At 45.1% G+C, this 21,712-nt stretch overlaps 1 protein-coding gene across 2 annotated transcripts in view; it reads left to right on the forward strand.

Moving 5' to 3' along the window:
• Positions 1-281: 281 nt before the first annotated feature.
• Positions 282-21,712, forward strand: part of ago3a (argonaute RISC catalytic component 3a) — a 37,247-nt gene continuing 15,816 nt past the window's right edge. Inside the window, exons 1-10 of one of the 2 annotated variants that reach the window (XM_014200512.3) lie at positions 282-1,492; positions 13,690-13,861; positions 14,116-14,236; positions 14,380-14,588; positions 15,492-15,628; positions 17,123-17,257; positions 17,376-17,463; positions 17,981-18,128; positions 18,306-18,425; positions 21,466-21,588. In XM_014200512.3, the coding sequence (XP_014055987.1) occupies positions 1,474-1,492; positions 13,690-13,861; positions 14,116-14,236; positions 14,380-14,588; positions 15,492-15,628; positions 17,123-17,257; positions 17,376-17,463; positions 17,981-18,128; positions 18,306-18,425; positions 21,466-21,588 (1,272 nt within the window). In that variant the 5' untranslated portion in view covers positions 282-1,473. Of the gene's footprint in view, positions 1,493-13,689; positions 13,862-14,115; positions 14,237-14,379; positions 14,589-15,491; positions 15,629-17,122; positions 17,258-17,375; positions 17,464-17,980; positions 18,129-18,305; positions 18,426-21,465; positions 21,610-21,712 lie in introns of both variants that reach the window. The other variant, XM_014200511.3, reaches the window with a different exon arrangement.

A 21,712-nucleotide genomic window follows, 5' to 3' on the forward strand; every position in this document is an offset into this window, starting at 1 on the left:
CAGGTTTTTATTTTTTATTATGACAGATACTGACACTTCTGTAGCCTAGCCTAAATCACATCAGAAAGCTCCAACCACTATCTCTGAAACCTTAATCCATTTAAAATACATGTATGTCAGTCTGTAGAGAGGAAAGGGGAAACATTTTAACATAAGAACTAACATGGTTTCTGTGTTATTGTAATATAATTTATTCCCATTGGCTAAAGTCGAAGCACAGAGTTTGTCAACTGAGGCGCAACATCACGAGACTTGCAGGAATGCTTGCGAAACTGGCCAAGCAGACCAGGCCGGGGTTTGGGATGAGAGAAGTCAATGAGAGAAGTGAAAAAAACCTTCCTTCGTTGTTAATTTTTCGAAATCTAAAGGCACAACCAAGATTCGGGCCAATGTCTTAAGTAATTGAACATGTTATTACTCTGACCTCGTGAAAGTGACAAACTGACTCGTTTTCATTTTCGTCAAAAATAACTTGTATTGAAGGGGTGCCTTTGATTGACGGCGTGCACATGCGCAATTAGGCGCGAGACGACCGTTAGATCCAATGACGTATTTCTGCGCATGAGCTTAGCTAGCTAACGTGATCGGGGATTTCTATTGGAGAAGCAGTTTCTGCCTATCTTCATACTGTACTGTCTTTGGGCGAAGTGCTTAATTCTGACGTTTGGCGTTTCCCATTGAGATAGAACACACCTCTTCCTGTCGGTGTCAGAGTAGTAACTTCACCATATTCAGTTGGTCAGAGCCCTACAGAGTTGACCACAGGCAACCGGGCTGAAAATCTTAGTCATATCGGCGAATGCAACCGGGAGTTGACAGCCTAGACACAGCGAGACTGGCCGCTGTTGGAGAGTGACATCAGTGGAAACAAGGCTGCACATCAAAACGGGTGCAAGCTGCCTATCGTTAGCAGACTTTGAGTGATAAGTAGCTGTCCATTGTCGGATGAGAATTCTAACTAGTAGTCGTAGGTAGCTTGGTGGCTAGCTAGCTAATTATCGCCCAGCCTTAAACTCGATTTCTGCTGGACGTAAAACCGAACTTATCCGATTTTTATAAAGCAAACTGGTAAGAAACTAAAGAGCTCAGTGAATCTGCAATTATGATATCTTGACAAGTGTCAGTTAGCAATGTTTCAATCCATTTGCTAATCTAGCATCGAGCTAGTTGCTACCTAGTTTATCAGCGTCGTTGAAGCTCGAGCAAGTATCGCCGTGGCAGTGAAATCTGATTGGATACCTTGATCGTGTGAACGACTTGCAGACACTGGGACACGGAAGACCCTCGTCCAAAGGGACTGGAACAGGGGCTAGTTTGACAGTGAGCGGAGAGGAGAACTCGGGGGAACCCGTAACTACTCGGCTGCATCGCCTGTGAGGCGTTGAACTGCCGATAAACCAGATTGAACCAAGCAAGAGTTCCTGACATTTGACGTCTGTGATCCGGGGAGTAAACCGGGCAGGGACCTCATGAATGGAAATCGGAACTACAGGTAACTAATTGGCTGTCATTGCTCATCATGCCAAAATGATCTACTAAATTGTTGCATGTGATGTTTCCCAACACTGGCATTGCAACACAAGCAACCAACATTCCTGCCCATAGGCACAGTAAGTTGAAATGGAATTGTATTTAACTTCTGGCTTCTCACGGACTGTTTTTGTTAAATACAATTGAAAGTAGAGGTCGACCGATTTATGATTTTTCAACACCGATACCGATTTATTGGAGGACCAAAAAAAGCCTATACCGATTAATCTGCTGATTTGTATATACATTTGTAATAATGACAGTTACAACAATACTGAATTAACAATGAACACTTATTTTAACTTAATATAATACATAAATAACAACTATTTACTCTCAAATAAATGAAACATGTTCAATTTGGTTTAAAAAATGCAAAAACAGTGTTGGAGAAGAAAGTGAAAGTGCAATATGTGCCATGTAAAAAAGCTAACATTTAAGTTCCTTGCTCAGAACATGCGAACATATGAAAGCTGGTGGTTCCTTTTAACATGAGTCTTCAATATTCCCAGTTAAGAAGTTATACGTTGTAGTTATTATAGGACTATTCATCTCTAAACCATTTGTATTTCATAGACCTTTGACTATTGGATGTTCTTATAGGCATTTTAGGATTGCCAGCCTAATCTCATGAGTTGATAGGCTTGAAGTCATAAACAGTGCTGTGCTTCAATCATTGCTAAGAGCTGCTGGCAAATGCTGTAAAGTGCTGTTTGAATGAATGCTTACGAGCGTGCTGCTGCCTACCACCGCTCAGTCAGACTGCTCTATCAAATCATAGACTTAATTATAATATAATAAACACACAGAAATTCGAGCCTTAGGTCATTAATGTGGTCTAATCCAGAAACTATCATTTCGAAAACAAAACTTTTATTCTTTCAGTGAAATACGGAAACGTTCTGTATTTTATCGAAGGGTTGGCAACCCTAAGTGTAAATATTGCTGTTACATTGCATAACCTTCAATGTTATGTCATAATTATGCAAAATTCTGGGAAATTAATTACGGTCTTTGTTAGGAAGAAATGGTCTTCACACAGTTCGCAACGAGCCAGGCGACCCAAACTGCTGCACAAACTCTGAACACGAGAAGTGACACAATTTCAGGCACCCCATTGATTATATGCAACGCAGGACAAGCTAGTTAAACTAGTAATATCATCAACCATGTGTAGTTAACTAGTGATTATGTTAAGATTGATAGTTTTTTTTATAAGATAAGTTTAATGCTAGCTAGCAACTTACCTTAGCTCCTCGCTGCCTGCACTCGTGTAACAGGTGGTCAGCCTGCCACGCAGTCTCCTCGTGGATTGCAATATAATCGGCTTCCAAAAATGCCGATTACCGCTTATGAAAACTTGAAATCGGCCCCAATTAATCGGCCATTCCGATTAATCGGTCAACCTCTAATTGAAAGCAATGCTAGTGTATGTAAATTCACCCGCTGTTGATAAAAACACCTAGGTAAATTCATGAATGGCTGCTGGCTACTATTTGTTTAACTGTAGCTAGGGGAGTTCCTCAACAGTTCTGTTGGCCATGTGTGAGTAACAGGTGAAATGTAATTCTATACATGTGGGAGTATAGTGTCTTTGATGAAGTCTTGTAAAGTTAGGCTAGTCATAAGTGGAGCAATGCTATGAAATGGAGACTTAACAAAAGTTTTGTGGCATCATATTTCACACTTCAACCTTCATAGATATTTTCCTACTCACGCTGGTTAATCGTTAGTCATAGAAAAGTCCCACATGGGTATGCATGAGTAGTTCAGCACACAGGTGATTGGCGGCACCTTAATTGGGGAGAACGGGCTCCGGGTAGTATGAAACACATGGTCTCCAGGTGTTTGATGCCATTCCATTTGAGCTGTTCCGGACATAATTATGAGTCGTTCTCCCCTCCGCAGCCTCCTGTGGTTCAGCAATGGGGTCATCTTGTTTGTCACAGCAGACATGTGCCACACTGTTTATCAGAGGTCAGTAGGGCCCTATAAAATCAGTTACGGAACATGCGGACGAAATCCAGACATTAAAACGGAATTCGATAATATTCAAAAATGTATTATTTTGCCCATGTTAATCATAAGACATGAACAAAATGCATCAGTGGTTTGTATATTCCCTCAACTTTCTGAAACAGGAATTCCCCTGTGTGCCTTTTTTAAATTTATCCCATATTTTACCAGGTAAGTTGACTGAGAACACGTTCTCATTTACAGCAACGACCTAGTTACAGGGGAGAGGGGATGAATGAGCGAATTGTAAGCTGGGGATGATTAGGTGGCCATGATGGTATGAGGGCCAGATTGGGAATTTAGCCAGGACGCCGGAGTTAACACCCCTACTATTTTATAAGTGCCATGGGATCTTCAGAGAGTCAGGACACCCGTTTAAAGTCCCATCCGAAAGAAGGCACCCTACACAGGGCAACGTCCCCAATCTCTGCCCTTTAGACCAGAGGAAAGTGTGTCTCCTACTGGCCCGTGAACCCTCCAAGCCAAACAACTTTCTCTAGCTGGTGCACACTTTGCATTAAAGGGTAACTACATCAACATTTCTTAGATTTTTCCCAGACCTCAAAAGTGGTCTCCTGATGTTTGAGCATTGTTATTATTGTTAAAAATAAAACTATTCTATTACAAAAGTTTGATTTTTTTTGATTTTATAGGGGCTTAGTTCAGGAGAGGCAAAGTTACAGACTACTTTTCCTTATTCAAAGCATTTCAGTTTGAATAGTAAGTGTGACTGCATGGTCATGTTTTCTCATGAGTAGACTGCAAAACAGTGGTGATGTGTAGGCTAGGCCGAAATAAAAAGGGAAAGCATCCATAATAGAGGAGACCCTGTATAACCTAGATGGTCGCCTAGGTCAGACAGTTCCTTCTTGCAGTTTACAGTGACAGCCAGGGGAAACGTTTTTTTTACAGTTTGCTTTGTCTGTAGTTGTAACGGAAGCTTTCCACTTCTACTGCAACGATACCCTAGCAGGTAGACCCAGTGAGTGACACCTGATACGGCCAGGCCAGACAGAGCTATATTGATTCCCTCCAGAGGAGGTCCCCCCCCGGCAACTGACCTCCAAACCTCCTCAGGTTGTAGAGTTTAAAAGAGGGATAACTGGGGATTGTTCATTATGCACCAAATGGTAGAATGCAGACTACAGCAAGGTGGGACTATCTGGACTTCGACTGATAAGAAGCTCTCTTTTATTTTTTATTTTTTTTTCTGTTTCAAAACATGTTGCTACAGTGTGCCCTAAAAAACAAACCTGAACAGGGCAGGTGTTTTCTGTCCGTCAGCTGTGTACCTAATGGTTAACAGACATGCAGCCATAAGGGGGAACAGAGGAGTGGACTTGATTCCTCAGTGAATGATTGAAAGGGGGCCCTCGTCGCTAAGAAGAGTGTGGCGTGGAGCAAGAGACCGGCCTGCCCCTATTCATTCCAACGGTAGTCTGGCAGCATGCAAAGATTAGCTAGTGCTCATAGGATATGACTTGAGCTTTTAACCCTTAAAATCCCGTCCGTCATACAGGTCTGTATGGTATTTGAAAGGCAACACATGATCATAACTTTTTATTAAAAAAAAAAAATCTCCAAAAGTTGTTTATTTTTGTCGTATAGTATGTGGTGTTAAGATGAGTTCTATTGTCAGTTGGTTTTGGATGGGTAACCTGGCACGCTTGATAGTCCATGAGAAGTGCAGCTGCTTCCTGTTGTAATGGATACGCCCATGACATCCACACACACCTGTGTGGGGCTTACCGAAAGACAAAGGGACATCACACAGGCAGTACAGGGGACCCCCCCCCCCCCCCCCCACTCTGTCCCCTCACACTTCAGGCTAGTTGCCAACTATCAAGGGGGTCTTCTAGGTAAATGTGGTTGAGGTACTTAAAGTTTGTTAGCAGTAGCTAATTTTGAATTGGCATATATGGCAGTTCTTTGTCTTTCTGATTCACACACTCCCGTTCCTTCTATTCTCCTTCCCGCTCTTTTTTGTTTTGTTTCACCTAACCCCCATGCCCACCACCTTTCTTATCCTGTCTCTCTCTCCTGCCTCTGTAGCTCCTCACTTTACTTGAAGAAAAAAGGCAGGTAATCGAGAACCACCTTTTTGATTTTCAAATCCTTGTCCAAAGCTAGCCCATTTGGGTCACATTGCACCACTCACATTAGTATGATGTTGACGATCAGCTGGAATATTCACACACAGGCTAGGCCTGAGTAGTTAGTATTCATTAGGCACCAACCGGAAGAAAACAGACAAACAGGGAGGGACAACCTGGAGTTGTTCTATGAGAAATGCTCAATTTCTCTTTACCGTTACAAGGCGTTTTTGTTGCGTGCCCTAATGAACACGAGCCTGTGTTCGTTAGGATCTTGCAGCCTGTGTCCCCATAGCCTAGAAAGGAATGTTATTTTTCACTTCTAACAAGTTTTAATTAAAACAGCCCATGCATGGGTGCTGGATTGAGAAGCATCTGTCTGTGTCGACCTTCACATGTTGTGAGCGTGGCTAGAATTGAACTCATGTGGGTGGGGGAGGGAGGGAGGGAGATAAATCAGCGGAAGAGAGAGTGGGAGAGCCAGAGAGAGTAAATCACTGAGCCAGAGAGGGAGGGAGAGAGCGTGGGGATAGATGGAGAGGACAGACTGAGTCAGTAGGAGGGCCCAGTAGAAGTGGGCTGTAAGGTTGGGGGATGTCTGTCTCAGCTCAGTGGGACGAGGAGGCCTGGATTGGGCACTCTTCTCTCCTTCCTGTTCCTGAGCTCTGTTTTGTGAGGACCATTTAGGCTAAATCTATAGGGGGAACACAACACAAGAGTGGCACAGTGCAGGAGGGGTTCAGACAGGAAGAGAGGGACTCAGGGCTGATGTGAGGGGAGTGTCTTAAGGGGGTAACCAAACTTTTTTTTGGTGGGAGAACTGAGAGAGAGAAGACAGAGCCTGATGTCGTTGAAAGTGAGAAATTATCCCAGAAAAGTAATCTTTTTGTGTGGACGAGCCCCCACTTGTCACAGGTCGGCTCATAGCCTGTGGCAAAAATGAGGGGACATGAACAACAGGTATAGGCCAATCAAAAGGTTCTTTATTGTCAACCAAAAACTATTAACTTTAAACAAAGAAAAAGGAATGAGGTGTGGAAATGTCATAATGTAGGGTGTATGTAAAGTGCACGGATGCATGAATCTGTGTGTGTGAACATGACTGAGTGGAAACTAAGTAAACCTACAAAGGAACAAACAAAACAGGATCATACCTGGAGGAGCAGAGAGAAAGAGAGTGGTTAGTGAAGCAGTTTAAATACCCTGAGCCCAGGTGGCTCCAATCACGCAGCTCCAATCACTAACGACCCTCCTCTGCCTGCAGGAGGAACCGCCCCTGCACTGCAGAGGAGGGGCCGTGACACCCCCCTCCTTAAAATGAGGGGTCCCACCCTCAACCCAAATTACGACCCAACATATTTAAAACAATCCAAAATTCCCCCCAAAAAAGACCAAAAAACGGATACCAGTCCCGGCTCCTAGCAGTGGCCCCGTGTCCCCTAGCTGACTGTCCCCACTCAAACTCAGCAGCCCTGGTACCTGGGGAGCAATTTAAGAGAAAAGAGGCGCAGACAGCCCGCAGGGGTCAGCAGAGAGAAAATACAAACTAGGCTAAAGGAGCACGGGACAGAGCATCAGCAATAATATTATCCTTACCACTAATGTGTCTAATATCCAGGTTGAATGGTTGCAAGAACAAAGCCCAACGCATCAGGCGCTGGTTGGGATTTTGCAGGGACTTCAGAAAAACAAGTGGGTTATGGTCAGTGAACACAGTTAAAGGGGTTAAACTAGAACCAACATAGACTTCGAAGTGCTGTAAAGCCCAAATGAGACCTAAAGCCTCCTTTTCAATTACAGAATAGTTTTGCTGATACTTATTACATTTCCGGGAAAAGAAACTGACTGGACACTCAACATTGTCCTCATTTTCCTGGAGAAGCACAGCCCCAGCACCGATTTGACTGGCGTCTACCTGCAATTTGAAAGGTTTCCCAAAATTTGGTGCTGCCAACACGGGTGCCAAACACAAAAGAGCCTTAACTGCATCAAATGCCTCTTGACACTGGGTGGACCAGATAAATTCAGCCTTGGCCTTCAACAGATTGGTCAGTGGGGACACTACTACCGAAAAGTTGACAGAAAGCACGGTAGTACCCCGCCATTCCCAGGAAGCGCATCAGTTCTTTCTTTGTGGAGGGCTGTGGGAACTGCTTCACAGCCTAGACCTTGGCTTCCACGGGACAGACAACACCCTGACCAATAACCTTGCCTAGGTATGTGACAGTAGCTTTGGCAAAAATCACACTTTGCCAAATTGATAGTCAACCTGGCCCACACCAGTCTTTCGAACAGGGCTTTGCACTCTCTCTCTCCCTGCTCCTCCAGGCTATGAGCCGGCCTGTGACAAGTGGGGGCTCGTCCGTAAGTTAAAGTTAATTGTACTTTAGTATTTTAGTTTACTTTAACATTTCGTCATAGTTGGTTAAGGTTTTGTCTAGATTGTTTTTGCTTTATTATTGATACGTTTGTTTATTTGTAGTTTGGCTTATTTGACTATTGTTTCAGGGGCCTGCATCTGTAGTTTTCCTTCACAGAAAATGCATTAGAGAAACACCATTCGGCAGAAAATGGCTTCGTTTTCAGAAGTGCATCGATGCATGGCCATTATAGTTCTAATGTTTATCATGGAAAGAATGTAGCCAGCTAAATTTCCTAATGTTTTGCTAGATGTTTATCTTGCATTTCACTGGAGAAAAGTAGCTAAACATCAGTCAGAGCGTTGTCTGTTGATAGAATGCCCGTTTGTGAATTCTCATCCGGGAGAAGTGCAACTGAAGCACAAAATGAGTCTGATGCCAAGCAGAAATTACAATAAGAAGCATTTTAGATCTGCATTTACAAAACGCAGCAAGATATTTGGTCTGCGTTTAAAAAAAAAATAATATATATATATATTTTCTGTTACAAACACAGAATTCTGGATTTACGTGACCCCTGGCCTAACGCCAGTCCATTTCTCTCCCTCCCTCCTAATCCTAATCACAGAGTTGGTTCTCCCTCACCACTAAATATGTTTTAATTGTGCCCTCCGCTAGTACCCTGATGTTCCGACCAGGCTGGGCTTTGCCCTGGTTTACACAGTGTTTCATTTAACATTTCCCTGTGGAATCCTCAGCCAGGATAACAGTGCTAGCTCATTCACGTGTGTGTCACTAGGTCCAGCCTGCCTTGCTTTCCCCCCTGCCATCCATCCTCAGAGTACTTCATGTTGCCTCTCCCTCCTCGGTCTCCCTGTACAGCTTTGGCTTGTGTTTTGGTTGTGGAGTGAGTGGCAGCAGCTGTAGTGGCTCCGGTCGGTGCCCGACACTCTCTGAGCACTGAGGTAGATGGAACAAGTGACAGAGGGGGGAATAAACTATTTGTTTGACACGCATCAGTCCCTCCCAGCCCGCGGCGCTCTGTCACTGTGCGTCCGTCCATCCGTGTGTGCCTGGGCCTGCTGCCTGCTGTGACTGACGCCTTTGTGCCCCGCATCGGAGCGCTCGCCCTGTTCCCACAGCCCAGGCCTATCCGGATTAGACATACAACAGCTGTATTGTGTGTGGGCCTGCCCTGCGTCTGTGTGAGTACATTTGCAGCCAATCATTGTTGAAGGCAGCGGGAGTGAGGAAGGGAGAGCCCAGACTTGATGTGTAACGGTAACTAGGTCATGTTCATTAGTGCACACTGTTGCAATATGTTTTAAGTTTCTTGTTGGAGTTCAGGTAGTAGGCTGCATCTCTGAGTCTGTTTTCATCCATTCTGTGCCTACTGAACATGACCCCAGTCAGTGTAGGTATCCACTGCTTTTCAGGGATGTGGTAACTGGTTTCTCTCCTAGCTTGTAAAAATATAGCCTAGTAATTTTTCACCTCAGAGCGTTGACCAGCGTCCAACCTATGAGTGTGGCAAGCTGAGGTCGCCTGAGATCGAACGCCAGCTTGCTCATAAAAGACACTTAAATAAAATAAATGATGGAACAATTGTACAAAGCCAACCTTGCAGAGTTTATTGCGTTGTACTCATTTTGGCATGTCCACTACAGTTAGTTTGACTGAGAAATTGTCGTTACAAGGTCAGTTCAGTGATGCCTCCTTATCTCTCCTCATACCCACTGACTTTTTCTTTCTAATATCAGGGACATATTCATTAGGCACCAAACGGAGAAAGCAGTTCTTTCTGTTTCTGACCATCTGACCTTGTCCAACAATGCTCGTTTTCTGTTGTACGCCGTTTTCCTACGGTATGCCATAACGAATACTACCCAGTTAACTTCCTCTTTTAGTTGGTGTCTGTACTGTAGTCCGTAACATAAAGGTCATAGGGTCAGGAAACAAAATGAGACAAAGCGCTGAGTACCTAGAATCTTTCTGTTTGGAAAACACGTTGTTCCTTTACTAGTCTTCTGACCGCAGTCTTTCAGAGTAAACACACGAGGGGGAGGTTTCCTTGAACCTGCTACCTCTCTCACCGCTAAATGACGCAGACCACAAGCCTTTGATTCCTCCACATGGGCTTTTGAGTAGGCCATATGTCATTGCCGGCAATCTCGTTATGTCTATGGGAAGGCCTATAAGTCACAGGTCGTGGTATTCCAGGATAGTTGAGTACTAATCTTGGTGTGCAGTTTAGGCCTCAACTTTTTTTGTTTTGTAGAGTTTGACATTTTTGGTTGATCCTTTGGTGTGTATCTCAGGTCGAGTTCATTGGAGCAGTTAGTTCAGCTTCACACGTGTGTGTGTGTGTGTGTGTGTGTGGGCGCGCTTACAATTCAGCTTTTTTTTGTGTTTGTGTGTGTTCCACTGAGCCACTGGTCTCTCTGTGCTGTGTTGCTTGCTTGGTACTGAACATGCCTTATATGGGCAGTGGGTGACCTGAGGACAGGGCCAGCTCGGGGCCACTGGGGCCGACACAGTGTCAGAGAAACCTCAGACTAGAGTAGTCAGCTCCCCTCTCTACGGAACTCCCTGCCCTGGCCCCTGACAGCCGCATCCCTCCACAACGTTCCCCTCACTCTACAGTTCCCAGGGGTGTGCTTGTACTTGTTTTGTCTGCAAGGGGTTCAAATAGTTTAGACAGGGGGGAGAATTGATATACTAGGCCGTGTGCGTGCTTGAGAAGCATTCTGAATTATCAGTGACAGAGAAAATAGGCTAGCTTGCCTTGGAAGGGATTTTGCGACAAGGCTTTTTGCCATCTAGTTTAGTTCAGCACACAAGTGTGTTTTTGAATCCATTTCTTTGAAAGTCTGAAGGAGAAATAGCCAGGAGGGTTAGGTTTAATAACCGGAAGCGCTGAAATGTTGCGTCGTTTCTGCCACTTATTCTTTTTATGCAGTGTTCTGAATTTCTGATCCAGTGGGTGTGTGTTGTGGGTGTGTGTTGTGGGTGTTATCCTTCTCTCTCTGTGGCCTTGGTGTTTCTTTGTGTCTCGCTCGCTGCATGGTGGGATGATGACGTTGCAGCTGCTTTCCTGTGTGTGGTTGTTTGAGCTTGCTTGCGTGTTTCGTTAAGGGCGTGTCAGAAGGCACCTGTGTGCCTGTAAGACGGCATCAAATTGTATTTGTCACATGCACCGAATACAACAGGTGTAGAACTTAATGTGAAATGCTTACACACACATCAGGAGGACATGTATGCGTGCGTGAGAGAGAGTGTGTGTGTGTGGCGCGCGCGCAAGATCTTGTCGGGGGGGGGGGGGGGGTACAAAAGAACATCAGGACTAGGAGGGAAGTGTCGTTTTACATTTTTTAGAATGCCTGGCACGCTCCTCCTCCTGGGTTTCTCTCTCTCTGCGTGGCCTAGTGACTCATGCAGTGTGGAGGCTAGCTCGACAATAGGAGTGCCTGAGAGGAATACCAGCCCTCCCTACCCACTCCCCCAGCCATCCTACTCCTCCCTCTTACTCACCCCCACCGCAGCACTGGAACAGCAATGTTTGTGTGGCAGTATGTGTAAACCTGTGTGTGTGTCTCTGTCTGAGACCTGCACTAGTCTCCTCTCGGACCCCTGGATCATTTCCATCACAAAGGGCTGGGGTTTGTCCGTGGGACAGTTACGGCTGGACTTCCAGACGTGTGTCTCTTTCTCTATCGATTCCCCCTTTCTCTGCTGTCATCGTGACCCACCAAGGTCTAGCCTTAGCCTACACCCAACCTGCATCTGTCACCCCTGTACCGACCCCTCAAGGTCCACCAGGCGAGAGAAACGGAAGGGGAGAGAACCATGAACGCTCCAGCTTCTGGAAAGACGGCCCTAAACAAACATCTTCACTCAGGCACCAATCCTATGAGCTGGCAGCACCTGAGAAAGGGTTCTGTTATGGTTTTTATCCCCCCCCCCTGCGCTGGGGCTCTGAATGAACTGACACCTACTCATGTATGCTCATCATGACTCAATAGGAGGTGAATCATTCATAGCACTGACACTCATTGATCAATGAGTACCAGAGAGAGGCTGAGGGGAAACTCCCATGGTTTACTTTCTGCCTGACTTCTTGAGTTGAGAGATGGAGATGGAAGTGTTGAATAGGGGTGATGAGGATCTGTATACTGAACAAAAAAAATCTGTTATTTGAAATCAATTCATTAGGCCCTAATCTATGGATTTCACATGACTGGGCAGGAGTGCAGCCCTGCCCAGTCCATCTGAATTTCTCCCCACAAAAGGGCTTTATTACAGACAGAAATACCCCTCCGTTTCATCAGCTGTCCGGGTGGCTGGTTTCAGATGATCCCGCAGGTGAAGAAGCTGGATGTGGAGGTCCTGGGCTGGCGTGGTTACACGTGGTCTGCAATTGTGAGGCTGGTTGGACGTACTGCTAAATTCTCTGAAACTATGTTGGAGGTGGCTTACGGTAGAGATATTAACATTCAATTCTCTGGCAACCGCTCTGGTGGATATTCCTGCAGTCAGCATGCTAATTGTGCGCTCCCTCAACTTGAGACATCTGTGGCTTTGTTGTGTGACACAACTGTACATTTTAGAGTGGCCTGTTAATGTCCCCAGCACAAGGTGTCTGTCAGGTGGATGGATTATTTTGGGAAATAAGAAATTCTCACTAACAAGAATGTAAGCCAATTTTTGAAATAAGCTTTTTGTGCATCTGGAACATTTCTGTTATCTTTTATTTCAGATCATGAAACATGGGACCAACACTTTTTACATGTTGCGTTTTTATATTTTTGTTCAGTATAGTTTAGGATGGAAAAACAATACACTGACTGACTCCCCTCATCTGAACTCAGTTGTTAGACTGAGTGTTGCGCAATAGTTAAGCCGCTCACACAGGCCAGCTGAACAACGTCATAGCAAATGTCTGGCTAAACCAGCGCAAAGCTTCAAACGGCAAGTTCTTTTTTTTCCCCCTTCGCATCAGCTGCTCCTGATGTTGATGGGCAGGCCACGAGACGGCAGACCCAACATGGCACTGGGATGAGTGTGGCACATCGGGCTGTTTTTAAAATAACTCTGTCTACTGGGTTAAAGTTACTGCTGTGTAAGACATTCTGTGTCTGGGGGTGGCAATGTGTGTTACGTACCGCTGTGTACACACGTCTGTTTGTTTCTGTTGGGTTTCATTTTTTATAGAGGAACAAAACCTTTTGTATCCCCCCCACCCAATAGCATTCCTGCTGTCTCTGTACTTTCTAAAGTGGGTCCTTCCACTAGATTATTTTAGCTGACATCTCTATCTTCTTGACACACAGGCAAGAAGTGATTTAACATTTATTTAACTAGGAAAGTCAGTTAAGAACAAATTCTTATTTACAATGACGGCCTAGGAACAGTGGGTTGCACCTTGTTCGGGGGCAGAACGACAGATTTCTACCTTGTCAGCTCAGGGATTCGATCCAGCAACCTTTTGGTTACTGGCCCAACGCTCTAACCACTAGGCTACCTGCCGCTCCATTTAGACCTAACTTTTTAGTAAAAAAAAGATGCCACGTCAAAGCATTTAAAAAAAAAATTTTTTTTACTAATTCAAGCCTATTCCTCAAAGAGCTGGTCTGTTGTAATGGAAGTTGAATGATTGTTCTCTTTTTCCATTCCCCTCCTTCCATCTCTAGGAGCCGTTGGAGCCCAGCCCCTGTTCACTGTGCCACGGCGACCTGGCTATGGCACCATGGGAAAGCCCATCAAGCTGCTGGCCAACTGCTTCCAGGTGGATATCCCAAAGATAGACGTCTACCTCTATGAGGTGGACATCAAGCCCGAGAAGTGCCCGCGCCGCGTCAACAGGTATGCCTAGAATAATGCCTTTCGCTAGGATCTCAAAATGTTTCACCTGGTATCAGTTTATGGGTTGTTGAAGTGTGACTACAGGTAATTTGATGTGTTTATTCTACTTCTATTATATTTTATTTATTATTACTTTGAATACTAATTATAGAGCCACATATGGGCAGTTAAAGAGCCGCATGCGCTACCAGAGCCACAAGTTGCAGACCATTGGACAAGTCTAAAAAGAGGTTCACTTGTTTTGTGTTCTGTAGGGAGGTGGTGGACTCCATGGTGCAGCACTTCAAGGTTACCATCTTCGGGGATCGTCGGCCAGTCTACGATGGGAAGAGGAGCTTGTACACAGCCAACCCGCTGCCTGTGGCAACCGCAGGGGTAAGATGGATGTAGACTGCCACACACACACACAGTCAAACCTACTAGCTGGCGCTCCTACAAGAGTAAGACTGAAAACACACACACACACTCTCTCTCTCTCACGCTCCCACACTTCTTGATCTATTAACGCACACACACAGGTGGATCTGGACGTCACTCTACCGGGTGAGGGGGGCAAGGACCGGCCCTTTAAGGTCTCGATCAAGTTTGTGTCCCTGGTGAGCTGGCACATGTTGCACGAGGTGCTAACGGGCCGCAGCGTGCCTGAGCCCCTGGAGCTGGACAAGCCCATCAGCACCAACCCAGTACATGCTGTGGATGTAGTGCTGCGACACCTGCCCTCCATGAAGTGAGTTGACAGTCGCCGCCCAACTGGTTTTAATGGGGAATGATATAACTTTGTGATTGGGTTAATTATTTGATCAACAGGATGCATGTATTTCTGAAAAGTTGAGCATTTAACCCTGGAAACTTCAGTGAACTGATTTTAAAAGCAAACGACGCAACTCTGCTACATGTTAATTTGACTTTTGAGGCAGATTTATTTACTGTAGATGTAGGCCTAATTAATAAATGATAATACATTTCATTTGCTGGCGCAGGAGACTGATTTTTATTCCAAGATAATTTCCTAAAATGACAAGTCAAGTACTGAATTTCAGTGACGACTCACTTCTGCTTAGTGCCACATTGGAAATGAAACGCGTGAATGTAAGCTCTTGCAAAACAAATGTGGTTGTTTTCACAGCATGACGAAAGTTCGGCAGGAAACCAGATGTATAGTCATTCCTATGCCGTCATACTTGACTTCACTCATAGCCTCCTCCACTCAAAAGCAATGTGTTATCATTGTGCCTACCAATACTGAATGAAAACCTTTTTTAAAGAAAGTATTTTCCCAAGTATTAAATAAAAACTGTCTTCTGTGTATCGACACCGGCCATAAGGCTATGTTTGCTATAGCTTCAGGCTACTGCATTGACAGAATGTGTCCAGCATACGCTGTTATTAATGCCTCTTTGCCGCTCAGTGATCAGATGTCGATTAAGGCTGTGTGGAGTTTCCACCCTCTCGTTTCGTTGACGTTCAGTGTCAACTGGAAAAATATCTTGTTGACAGACTGCCATTGACCAAGATTCTGGTCCAGGTTGTGGATACTAACTTCCCCATTCTCTTATGTCTGTCCCCCTTCTATCTCCTTATTTTGTCGCTCTTCTCCCCCCCCACTACTCTCTCTCTCTCTCCTCTCCAGGTACACCCCGGTGGGTCGCTCCTTCTTCTCAGCCCCAGAGGGCTACGACCATCCTCTGGGAGGGGGGAGAGAGGTGTGGTTTGGTTTCCACCAGTCTGTACGTCCCGCCATGTGGAAGATGATGCTCAATATTGACGGTGAGGACGGCGCAACATCACTTTGCAACCAATCCTAACCTTAACCATTTTAGGGGGATAAAGAAAAATCTGGGGCTATATGGATCAGAGTAGGAGTTCTGATCTAGGATCAAGTCCCCCTGTCCATGTAATCTTATTCAATGTGATCTAAAGGGCTAAACTGGTGTTAGACCATCACCCCTATTCTGAGACGCTTTATGAATGCAGGCCCTGAACCTGCATCGGTGTTTGAGGTAACTTCTACCTAATATGGGAGGACTCCATAGTGGGTGTTGTGCCGCACGCTGGCAACAGGGGGGTTTGGAAAGAGGGTTCTGGTTATAGGTGGGTGGGCTGGCCGTAGGCTTTGTAGAAAGTGGATGGGGCTCTTGCTTTGTGGAAACTGCCTAGGCGGTTGCTATGGAGACGGAGGTACAGGGATCTGAAGGGCCCTGTGTGTTTGGGAGCTATTTTTGGTGGGCTGCTTTTGTTTTGGGGAGTGCCTGACTGCTCTCTCTGTCTTCGGGCCTCTCTCACTCAGGCGGGTTTCCCGCTCTCCCTCTCTCGCAAATCATTTTGCTTCCTCTAGCCCCTCCCCCATTCGCCACCAAAGGGCAGAGAAGTCCAGCCGTCTGCGAATTATTCTCTTTTTCATTAGTCATTGTGTGCTGAAGGAATGAGGAGAATAGGCCCTAAAAGAGCGCAAAAGCAATGATCTGTTTTTATGTCTCACCAGGGGACATATATAATCACACACACACATCCTAGCTGAAGATATAGCAACACTGAGAAAATGTACCGGTGTGTGTATATAAGCAACAAACAAAAATGTGTGCTATTTAAAACCCTTTCATTTTCACACTCCCAAGAGTAATGTATCAGCACTATCACAAACAGGCATCAAAACAAACATGAAATTGCTGATGTCATTTCCTGTTTATGGAGATGGAGAACCCTACTGTCTCTGGGGAGAGTGACCGTGACCTGCACTCCCCATCATTTCTAATCGCATGTATGCTCCGGTCGTCAGCGTCGCTGTCAGACGTGGCCCTGACGTCACTGTGAAGTCAGTGCAGCATCTGTTTCCTCTCTTCTCATCTCTCCATTCAGGTGGAGAAAGCATTAGGGCCTTCATCTAGGCGCCAGCTTCCTCTAACGGCAGATAAAGACAGAGGGATGTTGGATGTTCCTCCTAGGTTTTATTTCATGTTTGAGAGCCGTGTTGGCGTGTCCCTACCCTGAGGTACTTAGTGGTGTCCCTGGCTACAGGCCTTGAGCTGCTGTACTTGGTTTGATTTGAGATATAGGCCTAAATAGCTAAAAAAAATGATAGCTGATAATTGATGACAAATGGCTGCTCCTGGCGTGATGTATTTGGTATACCAAGATCAATTCACATTTTGCATCTACAGTAAAGAGCTAGGGAGATTACTCTCGGTTTTGGCAGGTATTGCCAGTGATTGGTAATTCTGAGTGAGTGTGATCGAGTGTTTGATAGCCCTGTCTGTCCTGCAGTTTCTGCCACGGCCTTCTACAAAGCCCAGCCTGTGATCCAGTTCATGTGTGAGGTCCTGGACATCCACAACATAGACGAGCAGCCCCGACCTCTCACAGACTCCCACCGGGTCAAGTTCACCAAAGAAATCAAAGGTAGTGTATTTTGTGCGTGAAAGAGGATGTAAACGAGGCTTTTGGGCGTGCCTCTGTACACACATTCGTGTCATTCCCACGTCCCTGAGGTCCTAAAAGCTGCCACTGTCCTGGCCAGGTCTAAAGGTGGAGGTGACACACTGTGGAACCATGCGGAGGAAGTACCGCGTTTGCAACGTAACCCGTCGGCCCGCCAGCCATCAAACGTGAGTCAAGAGAGCCCCAGAGGGATGGTGGGGTGGGACTAGAAGTAGATGAGGTTGGGTGGAGTGGAACTAGGGAGAGAGTGGGGTGTGGTGGGACTAGGAGAGGCCAGAGAGAAACTGGGAGATGCACATGGCGCGTGGGATGTGGTGGTTTGTGTGGAGCGTGCACTTGAATGTAGGATGACCTGTTCACAAGAATTCACCAGAACCACAAAATGTCTGAGTCAGATCCTTGTCTCAAGGTCAATGGGTGTTAGTCATCGTTGGCAATATGCTATTACATGCAGCTGTTTATCTACTGCTTCTTTGCTTTCCAGCATCAACATTTGAGAAGGATTTGTGAGGCTGTTTCTGTATCTTCACTATATTGATCTTAACTAGAAATTGAAGACCGCTTTAGCTGTTGATAACCTTAGTCTACGTAGACCCAGACCAGCCCCTCTTGCACAGCCGTCCCTTTCAATGTTAGTAAAGGTTGCTCTTAACGCTTGCCGTTCCATCTACCTGTTGTGGTCAGGTTCCCTTTGCAGCTGGAGAATGGTCAAACGGTGGAACGCACGGTGGCCCAGTACTTCAGAGAGAAGTACAGCCTGCAGCTCAAGTATCCCCACCTGCCCTGCCTCCAGGTGGGCCAGGAGCAGAAGCACACCTACCTGCCCCTGGAGGTGAGACATATTCATTTCTTTGCCTGATTCACACTATAGGGCTGACCCAAACCGTACTGTGATGGCTCGGATATTGTCTTTTCACATTGTCCTTTTTAGCGTGGCTTCAGTTTGGCCAAATAGTGCGAATAAAATGCTTTGCAATATACTCAATGCTTTGGTGCTGTGTCCCTGCAGGTGTGTAACATAGTAGCAGGGCAGCGCTGCATCAAGAAACTGACAGATAATCAGACGTCCACTATGATCAAAGCCACGGCTCGCTCTGCACCTGACAGACAGGAGGAGATCAGCCGGCTGGTGAGTCAGTGGTGCCGCCTGGTGGCATGGAGTCTTATTTACTTTTATACAATGGGTTGGTATTCCTGGATGCTGATTGGTTAACCCCATTCCAGCAGGTGTCTATTCCACAAGTTAACACCGGCTAAATCTATGAAGTTGGAAATGCCTATTGACTCTGTTCCGTCTGACTGCGCAATCCACGGTCTTGTCAGTTCAGCCGTAAAAAGCATCTAGACATTATCTCCCATTTTTCTTTTAGACTAGCATTTAGTTTTCAACAGCGAAGATTTTCAATAACTTTGCGGTCTGTCTCTGACATTTGCAACATTGTTTCAATATTGAAATTTCGATCTCCAGTTGTGCTATGGTAATGAACGCTATCGGGGTGGGTGAGACAGACAGGCTGGCAACTTTTCTCAGCCAGTCGAAATCATTAATCAGCATCGTGTGTGCGCGCACACAGCATGTGCGTGCACACAGTACCAGTCAAAAGTTTGGACACCTACTCATTCAAGGGTTTTTCTTTATTTTTACTATTTTCTTTATGATATGGAATCATGTAGTAACCACAAGTGTTAAACAAATCAAAATATGTTTGAGATTCTTCAAAGTAGCCATCATTTGCCTTAATGACAGCTTTGCACACTATTGGCATTCTCTCAACCAGCTTCATGAGGTAGTCACCTGGAATGCTTTTCTAACAGTCTTGAAGGAGTTCCCACATATGCTGTGCACTTGTTGGACTGCAGAGTGAAGGAAAAGCACCCAACTCATCCCAAACCATCTCAATTGTTTTGAGGTCGGTGTGATTTGTGGAGGCCAGGTATTCTGTTGCAGCACTCCGTCACTCTCCTCCTTGGTCAAATAGCCGTTACACAGCCTAGAGGTGTGTTGGGTCATTGTCCTGTTGAAAAACAAATGATAGTCCCACTAAGCGCAAACCAGATGGGATGGTGTATCGTTTCAGAATGCTGTGGTATGCATGCTGGTTAAGTGTGCCGTGAATTCTAAATAAATCAATGTCACCATCACGCCTCCTCCATGCTTCACGGTGGGAACCACACATGTGGAGATCATCCGTTCACCTACTCTGTGTCTCACAAAGACACGGCGGTTGGAACCAAAAATCTCAACTTTGGACTCATCAGACTAAAGACATTTTCAGGATTGACTGACCTTCATGTCTTAAAGTAATGATGGACTGTCGTTTCTCTTTGCTTATTTGAACTGTTCTTGCCATAATATGGACTTGGTCTTTTACCAAATAGGGCTATCTTGTGTATACCACTCTTACATGGTCACAACTGATTGGCTCAAACGCATTAAAAAGGAAAGAAATTACACAAATTATTTTTAAAAGGCACACCTGTCAATTTTAAATGCATTCCAGGTGACTACCTCTTGAAGCTGTTTGAGAGAATGCCAAGAATGTGCAAAGTTGTCATCAAGGCAAATGGTGGCTACATTGAAGAATCTCAAATATAAAATCTATTTTGAATTGTTTAACACTTTTTTTTTTTGGTTACATCATGATTCCTACATGTGTTTACTACATGTGTTATTTCATAGTTTTGATGTCTTCACTATTATTCTACAATGTAGAAAATATTAAAATAAAGAAAAACCCTTGAATGAGTAGGTGTGTCCAAACTTTTGACTGGTACTGTATGAGGAAATGTCAATAGAAAAACAGGAAATGCAGCTGGTTTGCTGTATTTTGGCTACACTGTTTGACGTGACTGTGTTAGTCAAAGTTGACTGGCTAGCTAGCTAGCCAGCAAGTAAGGGATAAAAATGTGGCCAGCCATCATGGCAACGGAACATTTAGAACAAACGACTGGATTGCGTCCATAGATTTTGTGGCTCAGTTGGTAGAGCATGGTGTTTGCAACGCCAGCATGGTGTGTGCAACGCCAGGGTTGTGGGTTCGATTCCCACGGGGGGCCAGTACAAAAAAAAAAAAATGCATGAAATGAAAATGAAATGTATGTATTCACTACTGTAAGTCGCTCTGGATAAGAGCGTCTGCTAAATGACTAAAATGTAAATGTACATTTAGAACAAAAAGACTAAGTGACTGGGTGGCTGGCCACCGAACCGAAAGAACGAATGACCAGCCGGGTTGGGTAGCAACCCTAGATTTTTGTCGGGACTATATCTTGTGGAAGGATGAAATGGTATGAATAAATTGATCAAAATAAAGTTAATGAAAATGTCAATCATTATTTTGAATATGTTGGTAATGCCCTCAACCGGTGTTTTGGAGGATGTATTGGTACAGTTTGCCGAAACGTCTCAGAGTAGGAGAGCTAATCTATGATCAGGTCCCCTGTCTTGTTCATTATGATCTAAAAGGCAAAACTGATCTTAGATCGGCACTCCTACTCTGAGACGCTTAATGAATACGGGCCCATGTCAGTGAAAGGCCAGGTCGAAGATGGTATTGTTGGCTAGCTGTCACCAGCACACTGCCTGGCCATGGTGTATTCTGGAGGATTAGAGAGGCTAATACCGCTGCCATTAGACTCGATCAGATGGCATCTTATTCAGGCTCTGCTTCGGTCACCTTATTAAACAGACTTCCGATTTCCCACCTGGGATTAAAACATACCTCTGGTTGATAGTACACTGCCAGAGACAGTAAACTTCTAATTTAGATGCAGAGAACCATCAGTGAATAGTAACTGAATGAAAGTGTGGGTGGAATAACTGTGAAATATGCAGAAGGATTGGACAAACCGAGGGGGAAGTTTGACAATGTTCTAAAGATGTCTAAGGTTATTTCAGCATGTTGCGTGTGACAGAATTCTGGGGAAAATGTGTTTTTAGTTCAATCTACAAAGTTGTGAGTTGTGTCAACATCAAAACCTCCTAAAACCTGGGTCATATTCATTAGGGCATTCCGTACCAAATTAATGTGTTTTATTTTTGGACAAGTTGAGTGTTTTCTAATAGGAGTAGTTTGTTTTATTGCATTGTGAATATGACACTGCCTTGTGGATACCAATTTACCTCACCACCCTAAACACCCCTTTCTCTGTGTGTGTGACCCCTGCAGGTGCGTAGTGCCAACTACGAGGCTGACCCCTTTGTGCAGGAGTTCCAGTTCAAGGTGCGCGACGAGATGGCCCACGTGACTGGGCGCGTGCTGCCCGCCCCCATGCTGCAATACGGCGGCAGGGTGAGCACAGAGCACTTTATGGTACCCTTCCTTTAAATCACGCTCCATACTCTGTTTGACACGCTACCTACCCTTGCTATATGAGGGAACTAACCCCTTTGGTTTGATTTGATCCGTTTGTCTT

The sequence above is a fragment of the Salmo salar genome, chromosome 05, assembly GCF_965601325.2.
Source record: "Salmo salar chromosome 05, fSalSal1, whole genome shotgun sequence".
NCBI classification, from domain to species: domain Eukaryota; kingdom Metazoa; phylum Chordata; class Actinopteri; order Salmoniformes; family Salmonidae; genus Salmo; species Salmo salar.